General features: G+C 37.5%; 2 protein-coding genes across 3 annotated transcripts in view; both read left to right on the top strand.

Annotated features, from left to right (window-relative positions):
- The first annotated feature begins 1,795 nt into the window (after positions 1-1,795).
- Positions 1,796-12,276, top strand: LOC580475 (electron transfer flavoprotein subunit beta). Its single transcript, XM_003725847.3, has 6 exons — positions 1,796-1,920; positions 2,710-2,868; positions 4,002-4,160; positions 5,019-5,240; positions 9,648-9,823; positions 11,382-12,276. Exons 1-5 carry the CDS (start codon positions 1,867-1,869, stop codon positions 9,816-9,818), a joined length of 765 nt encoding a protein of 254 aa, XP_003725895.1. The 5' UTR covers positions 1,796-1,866; the 3' UTR covers positions 9,819-9,823; positions 11,382-12,276.
- Positions 12,277-13,142: 866 nt separating this feature from the next.
- Positions 13,143-20,287, top strand: part of LOC100892368 (coiled-coil domain-containing protein 153) — a 32,095-nt gene continuing 24,950 nt past the window's right edge. The window contains exons 1-6 of one of the 2 annotated variants that reach the window (XM_030977819.1): positions 13,143-13,308; positions 14,835-14,906; positions 15,692-15,811; positions 16,743-16,835; positions 17,352-17,482; positions 19,155-19,292. In XM_030977819.1, the coding sequence (XP_030833679.1) occupies positions 13,248-13,308; positions 14,835-14,906; positions 15,692-15,811; positions 16,743-16,835; positions 17,352-17,482; positions 19,155-19,283 (606 nt within the window). In that variant the 5' untranslated portion in view covers positions 13,143-13,247 and the 3' untranslated portion in view covers positions 19,284-19,292. Of the gene's footprint in view, positions 13,309-14,834; positions 14,907-15,691; positions 15,812-16,742; positions 16,836-17,351; positions 17,483-19,154; positions 19,409-20,287 lie in introns of those variants that run through there. The other variant, XM_030977818.1, reaches the window with a different exon arrangement.

Here is a 20,287-nt window from a genome sequence, read left to right as displayed (position 1 = left end):
TTCTGAGAATGGTTGTTCACAAGCATTGTAATCATTAGGACTTCCTGCTTGTGAATGGTAATGGAGAATAGCATTGTCCGACAAGAAACACCCATGTGATATAGATGGGACAGTGGCGTGACGTAGAGGAAATGACGATTTGTAAGAAAATATTCATCGTTCTGGCTTACTCGCTTATTTATTTTCCCTTATTTATTCATTTCATATAACAATTGTTTGCACAATAAAGAATATAGTTGACAAAGTAAGGTCAAAATTATGAAATGAGGAACCTACTGGAAAGCATAGCTTGTCTTTGTAGATATAATATAATAACATATTTTCGTAAACCATTTTAAAGTATCTAAATAATCAAACAAAAATACAAAAAGAAAAGAATGACAAAACGGGACACAAAGGACAGGAAAATTAAATAAAAAGATAAGACAAGACATGACAAAATAAGTCATAACAGCACAAGATAAACAAGACAGGATGGGACAAGACACACAAAAGGACATGACAGGACAAAACAAGACAAAAAACAAAGCTGCACACAACAGAAGTTAGAAGACGGATAAGCAGGACTAGGAGGAGGTTTTTTTTAAAAGGGACTTTGTAATATTGTTCAGATGAGGGACGTGGTGCTAAGGTAGTGACTTCAATGCTAGATGTACAATTAAAGATACTCTGAAAATTTGAGTGAAAACGGATCATGCTGCATTATTCATGGTACAAATCGGGAAAAAATGATCTGATCGATTCATTAATTCTCCCAACTATATTATTCTACTTCTATTCTGCTACTTGTCAAAAGCCTGTTCAGCATCAAGACAAGGACAATTTAATTACATTTTAGGTGTAAATCGTCACAAAGCAATAAAATGGCTCTACATTCCATTCCAGACAGTTAAGTGTTGACAGATTTTTATAGCCTGTTTTATGTATTTTTGTCATGGAAAACGGTTGGGAAAATTCAAAAATGGTTGAGAGAATTTACTGTTAATCACTGTTAGAGGGTGCCTCACATCGACGCCTTAATTCAAAGAAAACCATAGATATCTTCGTGGTTTGAGAATTTGTTCAGCGGATTTTTTGCATGTCAGAGGGTTAGTATAGTAAAAGGAATATAGTAAGTAACATTTTACTCAACCTTAATGTTACCGAGTCACTTTCTCCATTAAGTGTTACGTACTTTCACGATTATTATTTCGAAGTGGGAGGGGTGGAGGGGGTGGGGGGGGGGGGGCACGATTCCATACATGTCATATCTCTATCAAGCAAGTAAGCATTACAAATAAAAGGGTTTTCATATTTTTCAGGATCTGTTCCCTTTTAGTTTGGTTGGCCGGGTTGACTCACCGAGACACTTTTTGCGCGTTAGATGTTCTTATGGTATTCAAACTTGGTTTTAGCCGGTGGGGGGGGGGGGGGGGGGGGGGCACGTGCCCTCACGAATCTGCTACTGTGAATATTTACTACATCACTATTGAAGAGAGCCCTCTAATGTAATTTGACAAGTCAAACAAATAAATATCTTTTTAACATTACGGTATAAAGACCTGAGAAAATCAACAAGATAAACATTTATAAAATGAAAACAGGATCGACCTCCAGTATGTTTCGTTAAACTGAATTAGCCTACTGTGTAAATAAAATGATTAGTAATACGGTAAATAACTGTTGCATACCCTTGTAAAAATATAATTAGTGTAAATGTATTTCAGTTTTCTATCGTCATCGGCGGGTTCAATGGGGGTGGGGTACAGAAATATTCATAACAAATTTCTATGGATTTTGTAACTGCACAATAATGATCGCACAGCTAGAACCATAGAGGGCGCGCATCACGAATTGTTACCTAAACTTCACCCCCAAAAAATCAAGATGGCTCTTCGTGTTCTTGTTGGCGTAAAAAGAGTGATAGATTATGCAGTTAAGGTAAAATTACAACCTTCTAAAACGTTACATTAGTCTCAGTTACACTCAATATTGCTAAAAATATATTTTAATTTGAATTTATTCACTATCTGAATCAATTTATTGGATGCAATAATTGCACGACACACACCCGCGGTCACTCACACAGTCACAGGCCGTGGTCGTGCCGAGCCGTCCCCAGCCGACTCCCACCGCTGGAGCTTGGAGCTGGAGTGTGCTTGCCAATATTGCCCTCGGTGACTATCCGGCGTAGGGCACGTCTATTGTCAGATTGAGGGCCGTGATATTATGAAAAATGATATTGGTATAAAATAGGAAAATTAACTGGTCAGTGGAAGTGGTTAAAGGGCATTGCAGGGTCATTGAAATTATTAAAAAACTACCAGAAAATAGCTTGTTAAATGTTGGGCCTACCACGATATTAAACTTGAAAAGCATTCATAATAATATTAAAGCAATTCAAAATCAAAGCATTCAAGCAATTCAAACCAAACTTAGACCCTAGATTATGTATGAGCATGCAAGAGTGGACTGAATAGATGTTGGGTGTATGAGGTCAAAGGTGTAAGATGGTGACCAAAGTTTCACAAGCATGAACAGATTAATTTAAGAAATAAAGTTTGGTTTATGAGGTCAGATGTTAATGTCTTGACAAAGACAAAGTGTGCGGCGGTGGGATTTGAACCGCAAACCATGATGTGATCCACAGCCCGGTGGCATATCCATGGACTCCTCGACTGGATATAAGACATCCAGTTGCATCATTTTCTTCTTCTGTTTTTTTTTCAGATCCGCGTCAAACCGGACAACATGGGGGTGGTGACGGAGGGGGTGAAACACAGTATGAACCCATTTGATGAGATTGCTGTAGAAGAAGCTGTAAGGCTGAGAGAAAAGAAGCTTGTCAAGGAAATCATTGCAGTCAGCTGTGGACCAAAACAATCTCAGGTACATGTACGCTCTAGACAAGAGAGTCCTCTATTGAAATAGGACTTAAACTTTTTTTCAATTAAACAGTATGATATATACCTTCAGAGAATTGACCTGTCTTGCCACTTGTAAAAAGTCGCTTGAGAATTCATCTTCCCTCAGTAATTAAATGTGATTTACTTACCATATTTTTTATAGATTACGTATTTCATGTTTCTTCTTCACTTTCCTTTAATTCTGTAAGCACAGTGGTAATTTGTGTTTATAGCACTCCTGTTTCAAAAATAAAATAAGGTGAAACTCAAAAACAAAGCTTGGGCGGGGAACACCAACAAAGAAATACGGGTTTCTTCAAAACCATAATCCGACTCATGAATGATTGTTTCATTTCATGTAAGTATGGAAAATAGAAGTTAGGATTGTTTTGTAACATTATACAAATTATGCTCTCAAACACTTTGATATTTCTGTGTTGAAAAGACCATGTGATCTGGAAGCAGATGGCATGAGAAGGAAAGGAAAACCAAAGACTTTATTGAAATATATGGTAAAGAAAGATAGCAGCAAGGTTTGTGTTCAATGAGGAGGATTATTGAGACAAGAATAAGTGGAGGAAGGAATCTGTACATGGTGTGAAATACCGGTTACCCCACGTAAATGCTGACTTTAATAAATGTTGATGATGATGATAATCCCATTCTGGATTTTGACTGACAGTATGATCATGTTTTCAAAACATTAGAAAGCACACTTTGGTCTGTATTCTTGTTATTCAGTTAAAACCAACCCTGTGTCTGAGTACTTGGAGTAAAATCGTGTTTTACAAAAGGAATTCTTAGACCTCTGACTCGATTCCTTTGTTGCACCTGATTTTAAACGGAATCACAAACCCAGCATGTAATTTAAAGCTTATCTGCCGTAGTTTACAGGAGGGATTATACAGCCCTACAAGGTCACCGGACAGGTGGTTATCTCATCAACTCAGCTCTCCGTTAACATAAGAAAAAGAGGATCATGGGGGACCAATGGTCACCGATTAGGCATTGTTTGTTATATAGAGGGCGCAAGTAGTTACAAGTAGTGCAGTGGGCCTTTAAGTATTATAATACAGACCTCTATCTCTAGCATTGTTGCTCCATTAATCCATGCAGGAAACATTACGGACAGCACTAGCCATGGGTGTAGACAGAGGTATTCACGTTGAAGTGAGCGGAGCAGAGTATGAGGGCCTCGCTCCATTCCATGTTTCCAAGATCATTGCAAAACTAGCTCAAGAAGAGGATGTTAACTTAGTCATTCTGGGCAAACAGGTAAGAAGTGTGAACTTTAATTACTGTACTCAGTTTTGGTTGTGAAATGAAGTTGAGAATGAGATGGTCAGAAATCTGAGGTCACTTCAGAAAGACATTATACCTGTGGTCAAATTTAAAAAAAAAATGTTATTGTGATTTGTGAAAATGATTTTATGGAATTTTTAACCCCCATAATGTGAGGCGAGCAAAGAAAATAGTATAAGTTGTAGTGGTGATAGTAGTATTAGGTAGGAATAGTATTTTGCCTAAATATTTTAGTTAATCTAACTAGAATACATGTACACTGTACATTAAAATACTTTAGTGGCGCATCCGCATACATTTACTTTATAGCTACCAGCAGCATTTCAGAGGAAGTACTTAATTTGGAGAGGGTACATGTACAATGTATATCTTTGGGAACCACCCTCTCTCTCTCTACTCACTCCCTCCCTCTTCTCCTGTCCGTCCCTCCCTTTTCTCCTTCCCTCCCTCCCTTCTCTCCTTCTTTCCCTCCATCCCTCCCTCTCTCTACTCACTCCCTCCCTCTCTCTCTCTCTCTCTCTCTCCTCTCCTTCCCACCTCTCTTTCTCTCCCTCCCTTTCTCCTTCTCTTCTTTAATCCCTTCCCTCTCTATCGTCTCCTTCTCGCCCTTCCCCCTCTCTTTCTCTCCCTTTCCCCCTCTCTTTCTCTCCCTTTCCCCCTCTCTTTCTCTCCCTCTTTCTCTCTTTCTCTCCCTCTTTCTCTGCCTCTATCTCTCTTTCTCTCCCTCTTTCTCTCCCTCTCTCTCTCTCTGTCCCTCCTCCCCCCTCTCTCTCTCACACACACACACACACACACACACATTCTCTCCGTCTCTCTCCGTCTCCCTCACAGGCAATTGACGATGACTGCAATCAGACCGGTCAAATGACCGCAGCCCTTCTGGACTGGCCTCAAGCGACCTTTGCATCCGAGGTCAAAGTTGAAGACAGCAAGATGGAAGTGACGAGGGAGGTCGACGGTGGACTAGAAACGATCCAGGTTTCCCTACCAGCGGTCCTCACTGCAGATCTAAGGTTAAATGAGCCACGGTATGCTACACTACCTAACATTATGGTAAGTGGTTTGTAGATGATACAGCCTTTGTTCTGGCTCAGCTTTAGCTGGGGTAAAAATGTTGATTAATGAGCGCAGTAGAGTATATTCACACACACATGTAGTAGCTACGCTATGTACATGTAAATGGACATTTTATTTAGGTAGATATCAAGACCCAATAAGCGAGTTCGTAAATAGCTCTGGAACGCATGACCCCAAAATATCCACAGATCTTAGACACGATGGATACTTCCCACCTGTGCATTTTAGAATAATCACTGCCAAAGTGATGGAGGTGCTTCATAAATACCTTTTGTTTGCCTCTTGAGAAGAATACTTCCACGTGTGTATCAGATACATATACTGTTGGTGCATAAATGAATACTGATTACATAACTTTCATGAGCACGATCCGAGTATTCGTCTCAATGGTTTTACAATTTAGGTACGAATGACCTTTATCCGCCCATGCGCAAATCCTAGTTACAAACTCGCTTATTAACATGATTATTACAGGTGAGGATTTGATTGGATGAGAGTGACCCAACATTCGCCCTGACAACAAAAATCGCTCCAGGCTTTAATAAAAGGTCATGACTCATGAGGCTCATTATGCATACAAAAATAGCTTGTGAACACATTCTCATTAGAACTGATGGATGGATTACAATGAAACTTACATGTAGGACATGTACATTATATCTTGCAAAGCCAATGGACTGTGATAGTGGTGGTTATTTTACCTGACAGCTAAGAAAGCAATAAATGCTTGTTAGTAAGCAACCAGGAGCCTGATGGCTTAAGGTCCTCTCCGAGGGACCTGGTAATGAGGATTAATGCTTTACCAAAGGGCACTAGCGCATCGACTTGGTTTCGAACCCGGATCATCACCGGATAACGAGACCACTGCTCTACCGACTGAGCTATCGCGCCTCTACTGATTAGATTTTAGGGTCATGAGGTCAAAGATCAATGGGTCATACGAGAAATAGCTTGTAATCATGATGTTCTGAGAACCTGTAAGTGGATCACAATCAAACTTGAATTTGAAAAATTGCTTCTGTTTAGGTTTGTAAAATTGCTCTATGACGGAGGCATAATTTTCGAAGCAGTCAAAGTTCCATCTAGTTTTCTTTCCTTTACTTTACTTTAGCATATGTTTAGGGTTGCAGTTAGGAATTTAACAAGTAAAGGATATGAACACAGAGCAATTTTTGGAACATGTCTTGTTGAAATGTTAATTAAATTAGGATTTAATTACCTATTACTAACATTTTAAATTGATGCTAATCAATGGGGGATTCGATCAGGCAATAATAAACAGATATTTCCTCCAGGCTTTATTTCATCAATGATATAGGGTAGGGACAAGGGTTGCAAAGGCCGTTCAGATTAGAATTAGGGTTAGAATTTGGGTTAGTATATCACCCAATGAGAAATTTTTACCATAGCAAGTATTATACAATTAATTAGCAAGATTTGTTTAGAGATTGAGTGAGATTTTATAACCAATTACACAATTTGAACGTTGGAAATTGTGTTATTTTGGGGGAGATTAGTGTAGAGAGATACAGACTTTGGTTGGTTCAGTGCTTGGGAGTTATGTTTATACACTATGAACATGACTGACAAAGAAAGCGGAGAAAATAAACAGTTCCTCATTCTACCCTCAACAATTGCTGTGGTGGACAAAGGAACATCCTTTCACTGTTATAATGTAAACATGTGTAGAACAGGTGTCACATGCATATTCAGTAGAATGAGGAACTGTATATTTTGTATGCTTTCTTTGTCCGTCATGTTCATAGTGATACACTCCCATAGCAGAGCCCTTGAAACAGTATGAGGTCTGTATAAAGATCTCCAAATTTTAACTGTGAAACCCACAACGAATATATTTAAACAAGGGGGGGGGGGGGGGGGGGGGCTGCAGTCCTTCACAATGCCAATCAAACCCCTTGTAAAAAAAGTAAGTGTGGAACATTGCCCACAGTATTGAGAGTCCAAGCTTGATTAAATTATTATTCAATACCAGGGGCCCGTTTCACAAAGCCTTTTTTCATTGACAAATGACAAAATTCAGTGACAAATCTGCTGATAACCAATCAGAAGCAAGGATTTCCGTAGCTTATAACAAAAACTGTCACAAGTTTTGTGAAACGCCCCCCAGTTCTACTTTACATGTGTATACAGGACTTTGTGTTTGTCAAAGTCACCCATATAAAAAGCTAGAAAGAAGTACAATCCTTATCACCTGAATCACGACCTCTGATTGTTTACCTAGTAAATAACCAGTGTCAATTGAAATTGCTTACTCAGCATATTCAACACTAAACCAACGCAGATGAAGTTTGGAAGAGTTTGAAAACCATATACTGTACCTGTAGTTACAAGTTAATTCACTGCTCGTTGTTCTGCCTGTGTGAGGCAGTTGATGTGTGGAAATTCAATTCTCTAGCAATGGCATAGGAATGTGTCTGATCTTTCATAGGGACTGGGTATCCTTGCCTCGGATTCTAAACATACATTTTGAAGCAATTTTTTTTTTAGGGCTTCAATATTACACTATATCACAGACACTGATAGCACTTTAGGGCCATGCATCTGACTGGAAACATTGTTAAACAATGCCTTTAATGTAGTTGTTTTGCTTGAAATGTAAAAGCAAACTGGTTCCTCAGTCTACAAAGGGTTTCCAGTGAAACTACACATATCATGACTGCAAACATGACCACCATGAAACTACATGTACATTAGCATTTGAGCATTAATAAGAATGGAAAATGGGCCTTTTAATATCGCTATATAAATCTCATGTATTATTAATATTATTATTAGTTGCTTTAATTGTGATTGTTGTCTTTCCTCTCATTTGGTAATGAGGTCAAGCCATTTTACAGGAAAATTTTATTTCATCTTTTATTAAAATGTTATTAGGAGATCAGTCCAATCGTTATTCTGGTTTTACTTTTAAAGGTATTAAAGTATTTAAAAATATATGTTGCACAAAAGAGGCATTCTGGTCTATTTGTATTTGCTTTTTTTGCCACCTCAGAAAGCTAAGAAAAAGCGTATTTTAAAGAAGAAACCAGATGCAGACCTGCCAACCACTACTATTTAGTCGTATTCCATACAACTTTTCAAAGCAAATACGGCAGGACGATTTTCCTCAATAAAATGTGATTTAATTTTTTATTTTTATTTTTTTAAATAAATACATTTTGCGTTGTGTGTTCGTGCCATTTTCAATGGCAAAATGCCCATTCTGTCCTGTAAAGTATCTTGCAAGCATCTTACATCAGCAATTTGGGGATGTTCATTGGTTCATCGAACACAACAGTCGTGACGAAATCATGCATATAGTATATTCAACCAATGATCCATGAACAAAATTTTTCCTGTATGTAGGAACTGTAAGAGGCATTGATCCATGTAACAGTCCGTGTTTATTTTTAAGAATACAACTTTTGGGATTAAAGAATCAAGTTTTTGAACTCCAGAGGTTGGCAGGTCTGCAGATGACCTACATGTACATGTAGGAGTTCATGTCACCCCACGGGTACAGACAGTCGGGTCTTTGTGGGTTTTTGGCTTGTTTTACCCTGTAAGAAAGCAATGGAGAAGCCAGATCTCAGATCATTTACATTTTATACTTGTTGGTATTTTTACCTGGAGGGGATTCCTAAAAAAAAAAATTGTGTTGACTTGTTTTAACCTCGTTAGAAAGCCAAGAAGATTGATGTAATCACCAAGGATAGATATGTCTAGTAGAGGACTCTTTAAGAAAATCTTGTTTTTCTTCCTTTTTTTTTTTCTTCCTTTTTTTTTTCTTTTCCTTTGCTTGTTTCCCATCTCAGAAAGTGAGAAATGAGCTGATCAAAGGTTGATTTAGGGGTGTAGTTTCACCAATAGACAATCTTATCCTTCCATGTTTTCTTTGGTTTGTTTTACCCTTTCTGAAAACCAAGACAAAGTCTATTTAATTAAAATGAATAATGGCGCTATATAAATCTTGTGTATTATTATTATTATTGTAAATAAACAAGCTAATGTAAGAGTTGATGTGACCCCAATCTACCAAAATAGAGTCTAAAACTCTTGTTTTTGGTTTTTCTTTGTCTTGTTTTACCCCTTCAGAATGCTGAGGAGAAGCCGATCTAATGTTGAATCCATATTTGACTTGCTAGTTTCACCCAATAGACAATCGAATCCTTCCATGTATTTCTTTGGTCTGTTTTTACCCCTTCAGAAAGCCTGGGAGAACTAGATCTAAGGTTGAATCTTCTTTAAATTTGCTAGTTTCACCCAAGAGACAATCTAATCTAATAGAGAAACCAGCTAATCTAAGGGTTGATGTGACCCCAATCCACCAAAAGAGAGTCTAATTTGTTTTGGGCTTTTCTTTGGCTTGTTTCACCCCTTCAGAAAGCCAAGAAGAAGCCTATTGCAAAGAAGACACCAAGTGACCTAGGAGTTGATGTGAGCCCGAGGGTAGAGACGGTCAGAGTGGAGGATCCACCGGTCAGAGACGCTGGACAGAAGGTTGAGAATGTGGAGGAACTGGTCAGCAAACTCAAAGAAGCAGGATTCTGCTAACACTGGTAAGTCTTTGTTAAAGGTTGCATTAGGCCTGTCCTCATCAGCTCGAGTTTGCCAAATAACCCGCTATTTTAACTATCCCGATCGCAAATTAGCCAGTTAATTTGAGTCTCCATCAGCCCCCAGTTGCAATTAGCGGGATATTGGGTTGAGAAAATATCCAGAGAAATCTTAATCTTGTTTCCAAAATATCCCGCTATTCGGAAAATAGCGGACTAATTTGCGCCCGTCCAAGCTTATTTGTGATGAGCGTATAGGTCTGGTGAGGACGCAATTTCGAGCTTCAGGATAATATCCTGAGTCTGAAAAAAGCGGGTTATTTGGCAAACTCGAGCTGATGAAAACAGGCCTACTGAGTCTATTGGAGCAGTTGGAGCACTCAACACTTTGTTGGATTATAATGATTATAATAATTCATAACATTAACCTCATTTGTGTAGCGCTTAGACTACGTTTCTAAGTGCTTTACATTGTAATTATTACCCGGTCATTGGATTCACTTGGGCTGATGAACATTGTCAAATTTCTCAGAAGCAGCTTTCAGAACCTACTCCCAAGTTCACCTTCCTTGTAAACTGAAGTGACTGACATGTTTTAGTGATTTATTTTGTACAAATGCAGTGGTTGAATTTGTTTAAAGGTAATACAAACTTTTGGGATGGGGTCTTGAATTTGGTTCAAATGAACATATTGGAAGCATATTCAGGGATCGTTGTTGTGGTTGAAATCGAGTCTAAAGTTATGAAATTGTAAATAATAAACTCTTTATGTTATATAGCTCCCTCTCAAGGTCAAGATATTAATTAAGCTATAAAACAATGTTTCTTGACTAAAATCGACCAATAAGCTATTCCCGTTTGGAAATTATATATCACAACCACATGTTCTGAGATTTTCACGGTCACAGCTACCATTTTACGGCTGTAGGCGCTATTTGAAATTTATCAAAATTAACGGGGAGCACCGGTAAATTTTTATATTCAATTTTTATCGAAAGCAGAAGTGTTTTAGGGGCTAATTTTTCTTGTGCTTATAATACATCTACAGGGGCATCTAAATATATCAAAATTGTAAAGAATCACTTTCCACCCAATTTCAAATTTCCCAAACTTTGTATTACCTTTAAGCATTCATAATTTTCTCCTTCTTGGTCTACCTACTTATAAACTTTCCTTTGCATGTTTCTTGGAGAAGTGTCATAGTCGAGTAGTTTAAGCACTTGACTTGTAATTCGAAGGTCGTGGTTCGATCCCCGACCCGGCACTAATGTCCTTTGGCAAGGCAATCATTTTCATTTGCCACGCTCGACCCTGGTGAGGTGAATGGGTACCTGGCAGGAATTAATTCCCTGAATTGCTGGAGCGCTGTAATGGCAGCTAGGCTAAAGCCAGGGTAATAATAAATGCGCCTCGGAATAGAATTTCTAGATAGACAGCGTTATAGAAATGCCTATTATTATTATTATTATTCTCTAATTTTCCTACTTTCCCAGAACTCAACTTGTTACAAAAGTTATCTCATCTTCTTTTTCTTTTTCCTTTTTTTTCCCCTTCCTTCCAGGCTTGATATATCATCAGACACTGAAGAACCACACATCTTCCTGCTCTGCTGAAACCCAAGTTGAAGTATACAAGAGAGACATGATAGCAATATGAGGAGTTTGGCCAGCCCCACCAGTTGAATAATTTGCTTGTTGATTCCCCAATAAACCAAGACCCCAGATATATATATAGCAGTATTTGAGATATAATGAAATGTGTGTGACGGTTGCATCTATGAAGGGGATTTGCTTTGTCAGGATATTCCTGTTATGTATCTTTCACTATATACCTATGATCTCTCTGTCTCTCTCTCTCTGTCTCTCTCTCTCTTACTCTCTCTTATTTTGATCATTTTTGTTTACATATTCTGTTTTGAACCTTTGGGCTTCAATCCTCAGCTACTGCTCACCCTTCATGCACCTGTGGAGAAAATTTGTAGAGGTGTCCCTTTTAAGAATGTCTACTACCGGTGTTCAAAATGGCTGACTTATTTTGAAAATGATGAACCAATTCATCATAAAAAAAATGAGCCAAACATTGTTTCATACCTAAGTGAAGTGTAGCTTTTTATTCACATCATAAAAGGAAGATGTAATATATAATGAAGTGGTGTCAAATCGTCAATTGATGGCTAGAAATAAAAAAATAAAAAAAACATTAATGATGATTTGAAGTAATATGTTGAGCTATCCCTTGGTGTTTGCTTCTCCATGATATTGAATTCTAGCAGCATGAATATTGAGACAGATTACTGTATTTAATTGGAAAATGATAGATTTCCTAAACATATAGAATATGATTATACACATGCATGTAATCGTTTCAATATTCATGGCTCCTCTTGTTCCAAATTTGTTGGCAAATGTTCTGTTATGTTCATGAAAATTGTTGAATAAATGTATTGAAATGAAAAACAAGGATTGTTACATTAGTTTTCTTGCATACATAGTGTAAGTTGTAATTAATATGTGAGTATGTGAGTGCAGTATTTTGTTAAATTGCTGTGATTGTATGTGCCTGTATGACACCTCTAGACAAACTGGCCTCGTTAATATGAAACAAAATGAATCTTGAGTTCATCTCCATTAAGATGATATGCAATTGGATACGATTCATGAATTAGTGAAAGAAAAAATGCAAAAATGGGGCATCTGCATGGCCATTCAAATATTGATGAGCTTTGGAGCTATCCTTTGTGGCTCATCCACAATCTTAGGTTGAAGGGTCGCAATATATAGTGTAATGTAACTACATACACTCATATGCACATGTTTGATGAGAATGTATAGAATTGACTGGAGACATATATCGAGAGTTTCAAGAAATAGAGGGAGTTGAGAATTGAACGAATAAATGGCAGCTATATGACAGGATCGACGTCCCTGGAAAATGAACTTGAGAAAAGGGAGGAAAATGAGAGAAAAAGTGTATTATTTTGTTTTAAAGAGAGATAAAATGTATGATGGACACAGTGACAGAGAGAAATTAACACAGGAAACAAAACAAGTGGAGCAAATTCAAGCATTCAGGAGGAAGCTATATAATATAGAGGGAGAGAGAGAGAGAGAGAGCTAAAGAAAAGAATAATATTCATCAAGGCGTGTATACATGTATAGTGGTTAATAATACTGTACCAATAATGCTCATAAAAATCTCCACAAATGATATCTTGTACCATTACATGGGGGGGGGGGGGGGGGGGGGGGGTATTAATCACATGAACACTCATTCATAAATGATGCACCTGTTAGACGGGCAATTATCTAATTGGAATGCGCATGCGCATTAGTGGAGAATTCGTTGCTAACTGAGTAGCTTGCCGTAACCCTGTCTGTGCTCGAGAAGTTCTAATTTATCCGCCAAACGAGTTTATCATCTAAACAAAATGCCTCCAAAGAAGAAGGGAAAGGGAAAGAAGGGCAAGAAGAAAGGGAAGAAGAAGAATGGTAAGTACGTTTTTGAATTACAATTATTTCCATGACAAATGCTTACGTGCTGGCGTGCTCTGCATGCAAGTCTGAAGACAATTAATATTTATGTAGCGAGAGAGTGCCCGAGAGAGCGAAGAGAATAATTGCGTCTTGCAGTGGGTTTGTGCCCCGCCGCTCCTCCGTGAGTCGCTGTCCTTGTTCCGCTTCCGTAGGCGTAGCGACGATAATAACATTTGATGTGATTTTTTAAATTGATGTCGAGGTTATACCTAGAAAATGTGTTAGTGAATTGTGAATTGTGTTTGGTTGCATGTTGAAACAAATAGGAAAGTTGTCTTGGGCTACATCACAGTGACAATACATTTTCAACCGATTTGAAGTGCCACACATGATTCTAGACCTATATCATGCAACTTCAAAGTTAGACCGAAAGCTTCAGTCTCCATTACCTTTACCTTTACCCGAGATTCTGGGAGAATGCTGTGTTCTCAGCAGTCGGGCTTCCAGTTCAATTTCATTTTCTTCCTTCTCGTAGTTGGGTGTCTTCTTAGTAGTTTGTCTGGCTCAGTTCTGCGTCGGGTATTCTACTCATGCATATGGGGAGCAGAAACGCTTGTCCTTCCATACTCGATCCAGTCTGGCTTTAAATTCACCGTGGTAGCAGTGACTACCTCTTCAGGAAGTGTGTTCCAGTCATTGATGACACGTTGGTTGAATGCATCCTGTCTAATCTTCGTTGAGCATCTTTGTTTTACGATCTTTAGACTGTGGCCTCTTGTGTTGCTAGTCGAGTGTTCAAAGAAGGTATCAACGTCTGGCTCCACTAGACCTCCGAAGGTGTAATTTTCCTGTAATTTTCTCTGATTTCCCTCAAACTTTCACCAGTCTGGTTCTGTGATATTTCTTCTTTCTTTCAGAGTAGTTGTCCAACACAGTTAGATTTTCCTTTAATTTGACATAGGTCTAGATCTAGTCTACAGTATAGTTCTCTGAAGTTGATGGAGGCCGGGTTAAGGGCTTGCCAATTAAAGGACGAAACAGCTGGGCTGTGGTTCGAACCCACACATACACATAGGTGCATTACTATCCTGGCTGTGATTTAAAAGCTGTGCTTTTGACTCTCAACATTTCAAACACCACTAGATCTATCTTCACTCAAAATAGGTACTTTAGTGACAATTGATGACACCTAAATAGCAGTATAACATACAATTTTTCAACTTTCCGATGTTAGAACGAATAATTTAATAATTCAAATTGTGAGTCTACTGTCAACTTTGCCGAGCAGCCGCATTGGCATGATTGTGTGCATTTGCGTGTTGTGAGTGTATTGACTACACATGTATTCAAATGCTGCCTATTAACACGTAGTGCAGTGCTATAGAGGTGCAATACACATTAGCATTGACTCTCTATGCTTTGCTGGAGTGTTTGAACCCTCAACCCTTGGCTTGAGAGTCAAGTGAATGAACCACTATACCATGATACCTCCGCTTCCACATGTCCTCACACTCTTTCAATCTTGTTTATCTCTGTTGCAGATGGTGAGCTGACCGTTGAGGATAAATACAAGAAGACATTGCTGGAGATAGATGCTTTGAAAGACCATTTAGGTAAGCACATGACAATATATATAATAATAATAAAGTATTTATATCTAGCGCATTTTCCATATACGCCCTGTACATGTTCAAATGTGCTTTATGATTATGTTGTTAACTAAAGAGGTGAGTTTTTAAATATTTTTAAAATATTTTTTGAAGGTATAGAAAGATATATATAACAGGGACAGTATTGAAACGTCCTTGTAAAAAAAAAATACTCTTCAATACCAGTTTATTGTTATGATAATCTTTTCTTGATAAATGTGTATTAAATTCTTTATTCTTTGGGGGACAGCAACAACTGTGGATTTTTGTGCTTTTACTAGTCGAAATGGTTTTAAAGGTAAAGACCAGTATTGGAAACGCCCCAATTTCAAAAAATTAAATGGAAGCTCTCATTACCAATCATGTGAAAGAATATGTTTTGACTAATACATGGTGATAAAAAATTTGCCGGGAAACCGCCTACTAATTCATATATTTGGTAAATTTGTTTCTCTCATGGTCTGTGAGAGATATAGGGTAGTCCCATATACATCTTTCTGTGTATAGTGCTTGTAACTTTACGAAGAATGGGCCAAATTTCTTATCATTTTCATGATTCCAGAACCTTGCAGATGCTAGATGCTAGATGATCAACCTTTTCTGATCGATTCCACAACGTTTCTTTCACAATGCAATCGCATGACCATAACTGGTCTTAACCTTTAAAATACATGTGAAGTAGAGGACTGATACACAGATAATTCACTCACAAAAGTGTTGTATATTCATCTTTCTGTGTGACTGTGTAGATAACAGGAGGGATATTTCGCGCCGCTCCCAGGCCCAATCTGAAGAATGGAAGACACGCATGAAGGCTGCAGAGGGAGATGTGGAGCAGCAAAAATCAGACCAAAAAGATGTAATGGCTGGTAAGTGGTATCCAGGGGGGTGTTTCACAAAACTTGTCATCAGTGACAAATGACAGTTGTTGTTACAAGCTACAGAAATCCTTGGTTATGATTGGTTATCAGCAGATTTGTAAATGATATTTGTCATTTGTCATTGAAAAAAGGCTTCGTGAAATGGGTCCCAGAAGTTGGCAAGGTTGATATGAAATCCAAAAACATTTACACCATAAGACCAGGGAGGTCCACAATGGATTCTAAATGAGAAAGTCCATCCTGGACTCTGTTTCATAAAACTTGTCATCAATAACAGATAGGATAATTGTTATAAGCTACTGAAATCGTGGCATTGGATTGGCTGTTGACCATTTTGATAATAATAATAATAATAGATCGCATTTATAACGCGCCTAATACATTGTTTCTAGGGGCAGTGGTGCTGTTGTCCCAGCGGCCATTAAGTGAAGCAATGTCCTTACACGAAAAGGGGAACTAATAAGTATGATCTGTAAAGCTAACATTAAAGAGAGTAACACAAACACATTTAATTTATGGAATAAGTTTTTGCAGACTTACATGCTTTTTAGCATGTTTGTGAAAGCAGGAAAGAAAAGATAAACCTGTAGAATTTATTGTGGAATTTCTAAAACATTCTTTATATTTGAGAGAAAATGTATAATGTACAGTTAACAGCTAGAATATTCATAATACTCCTTGTAAATTTCAAGTTGTTTGTGTTTCTTGTAAGTCAAGAATGAAAGATGGACTGGTTGAATTAGGGCCTTTGATGAATAATTTTAGATGTAAATATAATCATGTCACTTTCCCAAGAAATGTAGATTAGCACAAATCATTTATCCACATACTTAAAAAGATAGAAAAGTTGGTAATGGTATCTGTAAATGTTTGGTAATGTTACTGACTACTTTAATATTTATGACCCTTTTATCTTCAGATATGACTCGTCAGTATAAGACAAAGCAAACTGAAATGGACGCTCATGTGAGAAGGCTAGAGGTTGAGCTGCAAAAGGTCACAAGTGCATTGAGTAAGTGGTTTTGACATTGAAAAATTGGTAGTACGTATGAAGGACCGTAGTTGATACCAATGGGAAGTACTTATTTCAGGCAAACAGTTATAAATTACAAGAATATTTTTCGACGGCTTGTTTTGTTTTAGTCAGTTTTAAAAGGTGATGATAACATATTAGGCTAAAAATGCATGTACTGTACAGTGTACATGAATGTTCTCTGAGAAGAAACAACTTGTTCTCTCTCTCTCTGTATCTGTGTCTTGTTCTCTCACTCTCACTCTCTCTTTCTTTTTTTTTCTCTTTCTCTGGGTATCTTTCTCTCTATATATCTTTCTCTCTCCCTTTAAATATCTCTCTGTATCTGTCTCTCTCTCTCTCTCTCTCTCTCTTTCTCTTTTTCTGTCGCTCTTCCATTGTATCTGTCCGTCTCTCTCTGTATCTATGATAATTGCATTAGGTTTTGGTTGTACACAAAATTGCCAGATTTTTCAAAGAATTTCATTACTGTATTCTGTTAACTTTGTCCTACAGCAAAAACTAGTGAAAACCTAAAGGCAACCACAGCAGAGAAAGAGAAGATAACAAAGGAGAAAAACGAGACGATCGGAGAGTTGGAGGAGAAGATAAAGACGATGGAATATTCGTACGAGAATATGCTGGAGGTGAGTACCCATGGACAGCAATCACAATAATGAAGAAATGTTGATAACAATTTCCATGTAAAGTTTGTTCCTAATTACCCTTTGGGCATTATACACACGTACATGGATGTTTTGTTGTTAGTGGTGGTATTTTTTTGTAGCTTATCAAAGCCAGAGTAATATACATGTATGAGCAGAGATGCCAACCTCTTGACACAAAAAAACAGACCGAGTATCTTAAAAAAAAAAAAATCAGTTTTCGAGAGAAAAATCAGATTTTCACGAAAACTCGACACTTCCACTGGCCCGGTTTGCTCTTTCATTGAAATTTAATGAAAAATTTGTAAAGCAAAGTTTTTGTTGGGGTTGTGGGGTTTTACTTGTACATGTTTTAAGCGATTCCGCTGTTTTTATGGGTTAATAAAAAAATTTAATCGTACTGGTTGGCATCTCTGTATGAGCGCCTTCAGCACCTTGCATGGTGGATATGGATGCTATTATAAAAGTATTCAATATTATGATTAATTATCATATTTTTTCTTTGTAATTAATATTTGAGGAAAATTGATCTTTTCTTCTTTTTTTTTTGGATAGAGGCAAAAATAATTTATTTTAAATTTATTACTCATTTATTCACTTTTGGTATTTGGCACTGCCAATGTGTGTCTTTGATTTTTGTCCTTCATATTTCAACAAGAATTTTCCCTTGCATCTATTAAAGTGTCTTCCTTTTTTGTATATGAAGTGCATAACACCCTTGATCCAATCCCTATCATGGGGGGGGGGGGGGAGGGGGGCTGAAATAATGTGTTTCAGGGCAATTTCTCCTTGACAAGACTACCAAAAAAGGTGATAAGTAATGTCAGTGCATACTTTCAGCCATGAATAATAATAATAATAATAACTGGAAATATTGCAATCTATATTGCCGCGCAATGTGAATGTATCCCCGGCAGTGGCAGCAACATTGAATTTGTGTCATCCTTATGTTTTAAGGAGGGGCAAAGATCCCCTCTTCCCCTCCCTGAAACAAAAGGATGACGTAGAGATCGCCACCAGTGACTCAGACTATTGTTAAGACTAGGAGCAGCATCGCCAAAAACAATATGTGTGTAGATATCTCTATAGAAAAATCTGTCAAGAAATGTGATAGTTACAGCGCACAACAGACAGCCACCAAAATATGACCTTTGCAGAGCTGCCAAGTAGTATGTTTTTTACGGCTTTGACCCTATAAAAGACGGAACACTGGAGGCAGCATCACCAAAATGTATAGGCTTGTAGACTAAACCAAGATACACCGTCGTTCAAAATTTGAACAAGACCCACTAGCTGAGAAATGTGGCCTATATAGAGCGCACACAAACCATCCACAAAAATATGGCCTTTTACCCTATAGAAGTCAGAACACTAGAGGCAGCATCAACAAAAATTATAGGTGTGTATCATTATTCCAAGGTACACCCCTATACAAAATTTGAAAGAAATCCGTCAGGGAATGTGGCAATTAGAGCGCACACAAGAATATGACGTGGCGGCGTAACGCTGCTGAATCCAAAATTACCTACAGTCCGACACCTCTGCAACTGAAATTGCCTTCCTAGTAATGTTATAGGACCATATTTCACTTGATTCATATCTCATTGTTTATCTATTTTGTTTTCTTTTTCTTTGTTTGTTTTTTTGCATACAGGAAGCAATGGATAACATGGTTGACAAGTTAAACAATGCCAAGATACAATGGCTAGATGAATCCAGGACCATTCACATGCAACACAAACAAAAGTTATTAGAATTCGGTTTAAATCCTCTAGATATTTAGATGTTTAAAGTGTACCAATCATCAACATTTTTTTCTCTCTGTATGGTACAGGTTCCACTTTGCTCTTCAAAAAAAGAGAAACGAGCTGCAAATACTATTTGTATATAAAGAGATATTACAAGCTATGGTAAAAAAGCACTCTCGACTAACATAAAAAGAGACGTTGGATTACACTAATTGATGCACCCGTACGTGCTCGCGTATTAAAAGGCTGGCACGGAACCCAAAGCAGACTTGGGTTCTAGCTGTGGGCAGCGTTCTTATGTTATTCTTTATTTTCCTAACATTCCTTTACCTGTAACCCAAAGAATGCCATTGTATTAGATTTATTTAATACAGTTCACAAATAAATTATTCATGTTTACCCTTGTTGTTTAAGTATGTATACACTTAAATGAAAGATATCTAAAAGTATTGAACAAGAGCCCTAATTTATAAACCAGTCCACATTTTATTCTTCAGTTACAAAAAACGCCAAAAGAAATCCAATTTACCTGGGTAGAAAGTTTTTGATTGTGGGAACGGATTGCAGACGGGATGTACAGTAGTCCTTTGTGGAAAAAATATGTTTTTATGTGCCATTATATTGATTAGCTGAATTATATAATATTGGCTGCCCTTTATAGTGGTATATCAGATACATTGCATTCTTCTCAAAAATTTTTTATTTCATGCTAGCCGAATGCAATATGTCTGATATAACACGAAAGAAAGCCGATATTATTATTATACATTTACATTCAATGAAATATTTCGACAGTGAAATTTACATGAGTGCAAGCCGTTTAAGCCAGCAGTCAGCACTGCTTATGAATAAATGCTCCTGTGCATGCACAGAGTTAAATATCCTGAGAAAATCCCTCTTAGCATGCATCCTAATTCTATATCAATTTACAGAGAAAACAAAATATTGAACTCAATCAAAAAAGGGAATCAAATACCAGATTTTATTCTTTGGAAAAGAGGCTCGTATGTATATTTATTGTCATTAGTATGCGAGCAAG

This window comes from Strongylocentrotus purpuratus, unplaced genomic scaffold, assembly GCF_000002235.5.
Source record: "Strongylocentrotus purpuratus isolate Spur 01 unplaced genomic scaffold, Spur_5.0 spur5_scaffold_1, whole genome shotgun sequence".
Classification (NCBI taxonomy): domain Eukaryota; kingdom Metazoa; phylum Echinodermata; class Echinoidea; order Camarodonta; family Strongylocentrotidae; genus Strongylocentrotus; species Strongylocentrotus purpuratus.
The sequence above is the reverse complement of the archived record's forward strand: the minus strand, read 5'-3'. Positions and strand labels throughout refer to the sequence as shown.